The sequence below is a fragment of the Daucus carota genome, chromosome 5 (genome assembly GCF_001625215.2).
Source record: "Daucus carota subsp. sativus chromosome 5, DH1 v3.0, whole genome shotgun sequence".
In the NCBI taxonomy this organism is placed as follows: Eukaryota; Viridiplantae; Streptophyta; class Magnoliopsida; order Apiales; family Apiaceae; genus Daucus; species Daucus carota.
The window spans coordinates 15,278,538-15,283,975 of record NC_030385.2 but is presented as its reverse complement, the minus strand read 5'-3'; the positions used below and the strand labels follow the sequence as shown (position 1 = coordinate 15,283,975).

General features: G+C 36.1%; 1 protein-coding gene and 1 non-coding gene across 2 annotated transcripts; one reads left to right on the top strand and one right to left on the bottom strand.

Annotated features, from left to right (window-relative positions):
- Window positions 1–370: 370 nt before the first annotated feature.
- On the bottom strand, window positions 371–443 carry TRNAE-CUC (transfer RNA glutamic acid (anticodon CUC)). The gene has a single exon. It is a non-coding gene; the product is annotated as a tRNA-Glu (tRNA).
- Window positions 444–2,132: 1,689 nt separating this feature from the next.
- Window positions 2,133–3,844, top strand: LOC108222122 (probable pectinesterase 53). The gene is made up of 4 exons (XM_017396025.2): window positions 2,133–2,611; window positions 2,724–2,913; window positions 3,007–3,449; window positions 3,553–3,844. Exons 1-4 carry the CDS (start codon window positions 2,136–2,138, stop codon window positions 3,701–3,703), a joined length of 1,260 nt encoding a protein of 419 aa, XP_017251514.2. The 5' UTR covers window positions 2,133–2,135; the 3' UTR covers window positions 3,704–3,844.
- The last annotated feature ends 1,594 nt before the right edge of the window (window positions 3,845–5,438 follow it).

The following is a 5,438-nucleotide window of genomic DNA, read 5'->3' as shown; positions in this document are numbered from 1 at the left end:
AACTCGAGATCCCTGACAAAAAAATAATAACAACGGGAGATCAGTGATTTTTCTCTTTTTGGCCACAGGAGATCAGTAAAATTTAATAATAATGTTGTAAGTACTAAATTGCCATCATGTTTTTTTTGTTATGGCATACTCTATATATCATGTTCAGATTATAAAAAAGATTAAGAATATTGGTTTAAAAAATAATTAATGAAAACTCGTGTTTGATTTATTTTTTAAATTCTTATTATTACATATATCTTCCACCGTGTGAGAGTGTGATCGTATATAAAGTTCAAAACATGTATAGTACTTGTAACTATGATATTTTAAGTTTGAAATCCAATTTTGAAGATAAAATGTTGTAGGGAAGTAAAAAATATTCCGTTGCCGGGACTTGAACCCGGGTCTTTCGGGTGAGAGCCGAATATCCTGACCAACTAGACTACAACGGATTCGGTGATAAGCTTGAACATAACAGGATTTTCTTTGACAAGAATGGAAGTCAAGTTATTAAGATGAATCTAAAGTTCAAGTTTATTAAATCATCTTCGAGAGCTTCATAATTGACTCCTAAATATAATATAAATATATGACTCTGAACAATTCAGTATAAGGTTAAGATCATGAACTTCAACAATACTCGTTATATTTCTTGTTTATATCATATATTATTCATTTTGGGCTCCACTATAACAAAAATCCAAATTCAAAAGTGGTGATGAATTGGAGGATTTTTTTTTTTTTTTTTTGATAAAAATAAGTTAAAAGCCAAGTTGCAGTTCTTAAAATAGTGGAGAGAGGGTGATCTCTTAACTTTTTAAAGAGTCTCTTGGAGCTCTATTTTGGACATAACTCATTATTTTTTCATTTAAGAGCTCAATTAGAGAGTCTTTTGGAGTTCCTTTTATCACTTATCGTAATGAATACGATCAGATAATTTAATTGATGGATTTATCCTCTCTGATCTCGTGACATCGAAGTTCGATTCTGCCTTACCACGAGAAGAGACGATCTATGAACAAATAATAGATGGGTTTTAATGCTCCCATAAGAGCATCTCCAACCATGAAGACCCCTTAGCTAAAAGATGAGTTGTCATGCCAAAAATAAAAAATTTAGCCAACCACTTCAAAAATTCACACTCCAACCACAGTGACCTGTTGTCTATAAATTTAGCCAACCTCCTATGGATGGCTAAACTTGTCGAACCTCTACAGTTCTGTAAGAAATCTGTAAGAAGATTGCACATCATTTATTACCATATTGAACTAATATATTCTATTTTAACAATCTAAAATATTAATAACATGCTATTTTTAAATTATAGCCAACCAATATAGCCAATACCATTGAAGAGAAATGTCTTACAGGTTCAACAAATTTTACATAACGTCTTACAGATCCAATTTAGGCAACGATTATAGCCAACATCGTTGGAGATGCTCTAAGCAATGCAAATTGCAACACCCCCATGATGCACCATGACTGCTTTCTTCCACGCTACTTCCTCAATTATACAAAGCTTAGTTTTCCTTTCATAGACCTTTTATTTCAATTTCCCCATTTAAACCACAACGAACTCCGAATCTCCAAAGCCATAATTGTAGACCAATTTTACCGAGGTAAATAGGAAATTTTTGTGCATGCCAATGATTTCATTTCTCCATAACGCCTAACCTACTACGACACTTGATTGCTAAACTCAGTTGCTTATCAAAAAATCGTACCGGTCACGATAATTGCATCTTTATTATCTTTAAGTAGCATGATATATTATTTATTATACGTAAGATCGTACTTGACATGATAATCGCATGTTTATCTTTTTACATAGCATGATATATTACTTGTTATACCAAAGATTATAGAGTAACATTTATCGTCTTAAAAATTTGGTCCAGCATGTTCAACTTTCACCGCTTTTTCCTTAAAAAAAAAAAAACTTTCACCGCCTTTTTAAAAAAAAATTATAAATGCGGAAGTTTTGTGTACACGTTTTCAACATTATTCGGTTTTTCGATCACTTGTCTGTGTCTCGCTCGTGTTTGGTGTTTGTAGCTAGTGAACCTCAAGGTCACGGACCTGACTTGATTAAGAAGACCCAACAGAAGCTAGAATACACAAGATGACAGCAAAAATCAGTGATGGACCGTGTAAGAAGAATAAATACAAATATACCCACTGCTGCCACAAGGCCCCCCATCGCCACATTCCTCTGCTTATATGGCCTCACTTTTATCCACCCTATCCCAATCACCACCTTTCTCACTTGCTCAGCTTCACTAGTTAGCTGCATTATGGTGTTCTCTATGTTATCCAGTCTACTGGTGTGGCTGTTACTACTTTCGACATGCGCGAAATCTTTGGCTCATCAGAACAGGACTAATGAGTTGAAAGTAACTAGCCCCGGAGAAGCCTATGGGCATTGGGTTAGCAGGATGGGGTCACTGAAGCACTCTCTGTTCCAGAAAGCAAAGAACAAGTTAAGGCCATGCTTGAAACTCAAAGTACATAAGGATCCGAAAAAAGGAGACTTTACTCAAGTGCAGGCTGCCATTAATTCACTCCCCATGTTTAGTCATTGTAGAGTTGTGATCAGAATTAGTCATGGGATTTACAGGTAACCAATTGACTTGTATATATATTTTTTTGTACTACAAGTTGGATTTCTCATTTCTCCGTGAAATTTACAAATTCGGAGAGTGATATTTTGATGATAAATTTTCGCGCAGGGAAAAAGTTGAAATTCCAGCAACAATGTCTTACATTACACTGAAAGGAGTAGGCGCAGACAAGACAATTATAGAGTGGGATGACACGGCGGATAGGAAAGGAACCCATGGGAATGTACTAGGTACTTATTGTTCTGCAACTTTTGCTGTCAATGCTCCGTATTTCGTGGCTAGGAATATAACCTTCAAGGTAAGCTCTTTGTTATCCTGAAGCAGCAATGACTTGGATATTATTTGGAAATTATGATGAACTAACATACTAGAGATTGAACTCATGCAACAGAATTCAGCTCCACTACCTGCGTCGGGTGCACTAGGAAAGCAGGCCGTAGCTCTGCGCATTTCAGCTGACACTGCATCTTTTATAGGCTGCAAATTTATTGGTGCACAAGACACCCTGTATGATCACACGGGCAGACACTATTTTAGGGACTGTTATATTGAAGGTTCAGTGGATTTCATATTCGGGAATGGACTTTCGCTATATGAAGGCTGCCATCTTCATGCTGTCACCAATACGTTTGGCGCTTTAACAGCACAAAAGAGGGATAGCTTGCTCCAAGAAACTGGTTTCTCATTTCTCAACTGCAAGGTCACCGGGTCAGGTGCTCTGTACCTGGGTAGGGCCTGGGGTTCTTTTTCTACGGTGGTCTTTGCGTATACTTACATGGACAAAATTATCACCCCTCGGGGATGGTACAATTGGGGAGACAAGAACAGGGAGATGTACAACTTTCAGTGCCTTCTATATTATCTTTTGTGTATAGTCACAATTTATTTGCTAAATGTTTTTATTGAGTTTTATTAATTACCAAATGATCTTCTGCAGGACTGTGTTTTACGGACAATTCCAATGTTCAGGACCAGGGGCTGATCACGGAGGAAGGGTTGCATGGTCCAGAGAGCTCACTCAGCAGGAGGCTAAACCATTTATATCTATTGACTTCATAGATGGGCATGAATGGCTTAAGCACAAATAATTAGTTCTGGATCTTCTGATGCATATAGCACTAGACTATCAAATTCTATATGACATGTGAATCACTGTGTAATTTACAAGAACAGCTTCGAATTTTTAATAAAAGAGGGCGAATCTGTCCGTCAATGCATTGGCTTGCAAACAGAGCAATCTATACCATTTCTGTCATGTTCTTAAGATTGAAATGTTAGTTACTAAATTAAACAGTTTGTAGAAGTAACGCAAGTGATTACTATATGTTAAGAGGTTGAATGATAATTTCAGTAGTTGCCTACCAGAACATATGGCAAATTTTTAACAAACAGCAAGGCATTTTTTTAACACAGAGATTAAATACATGGTTTATAAACAACAATGGCTGCTTCTGACCTGGCTAAACTGTACAAGATCCACCAACACCCTGCTGATAAACACAACAAAGCTTTTACTACAAAAATTTCATCAGGATTTCTACAGAATTAGAGTTACCATGAAGCCTTCTTGATGACCTGATTAGCAATTAATGTCTTCTATACTCAATGTACTTTTAACTTTGCAATTTTTTACCAAAGAATAGGCATTCAGGTTCAACGGTCTCCATCAGGAATGTCGGAATAAAATGCCTTCCAAGCCTATTTTTACTTCACTGTCTGTAGAACTGGCCTATGCGCAAACACTGCAATTAACTGGAGTTGTGCCATTTGGCCATTGTTTGGAATTGTGAAGATGATATAGCTTCACGTAACAAGGTGTAATTTGAGCCTTGTTGTAGCATTATATGCAAATAACATTTAGTCGTGACCGGGGCGGATCTAGGATTATTTTACAAGGGAGGCACCAAGCATATTTTCGAAAAACACTTATATATATTTCAAATTTTTAACAGGATACTTGTATAATTTTGTAAAATTTAGATTGTAGACACCATGTCAAAAAAAATCTGAGGACATGTGTCTCTCGTGTCTCTTACTAGGAGCCCATTTGAATGAGTTTATTACTTATGACTTAACGTGACTTATGTGATAAGCTATTAGCTTAAAATGCCTATTTGGATAATTTTGATTTATTTATGATTTATGAGTTATTAAAAATATAATAATAAAAATAAAAGTGATTTATGGATAATTTATGACTCAAGAGTAATTTTTATCAAATAAAAGTTCCAAAAAAATTAATCACCGAAAAAAGTACCTCAACTAACTTCTGGCTATAAGTCAGTTAAGTTTCTAGCTTATTTCAGACTTTAAGCCGACTTCTGGCTTATTACACAAACAGACATCTTTCAGCTTAAAAGCGGAGATGACTTAAAACCCGGGCTTTAAAGTCCAGGCAAACATACTCTAGATCCTGAGTCCGGAAATCTTATCCATAACAAAAGCGCTGTGTGAAAGAGAATAATTTGGGGTACGGGGATAGGAAGTCAGCTCACACTTGAAGGATGTATCATACCGCTGTTGTAGTCGTTTGACATCAAATGATTCGATAATTATAACGTGTAATCTCTGACACATAGCAGAGTGATACAACTCAAATACTCAAATGTTGGATGCAGTTCAGATTAACACAAACAAAGTAGAGCAAGGAGACCTTACTTGGATCTGGGATGAATTTTCGCAGTGCTTCCCTAGCAAATTGTAGAATCAACTAACAGGACAGCTGATCAATGATCAACCAGCAAAAGGTCTGATCGAAAAGCTAGTGCAAGTACACCCAACTTGAACTTACAAGTCTTCTGTTTATACTGTTTTTTTCATAAA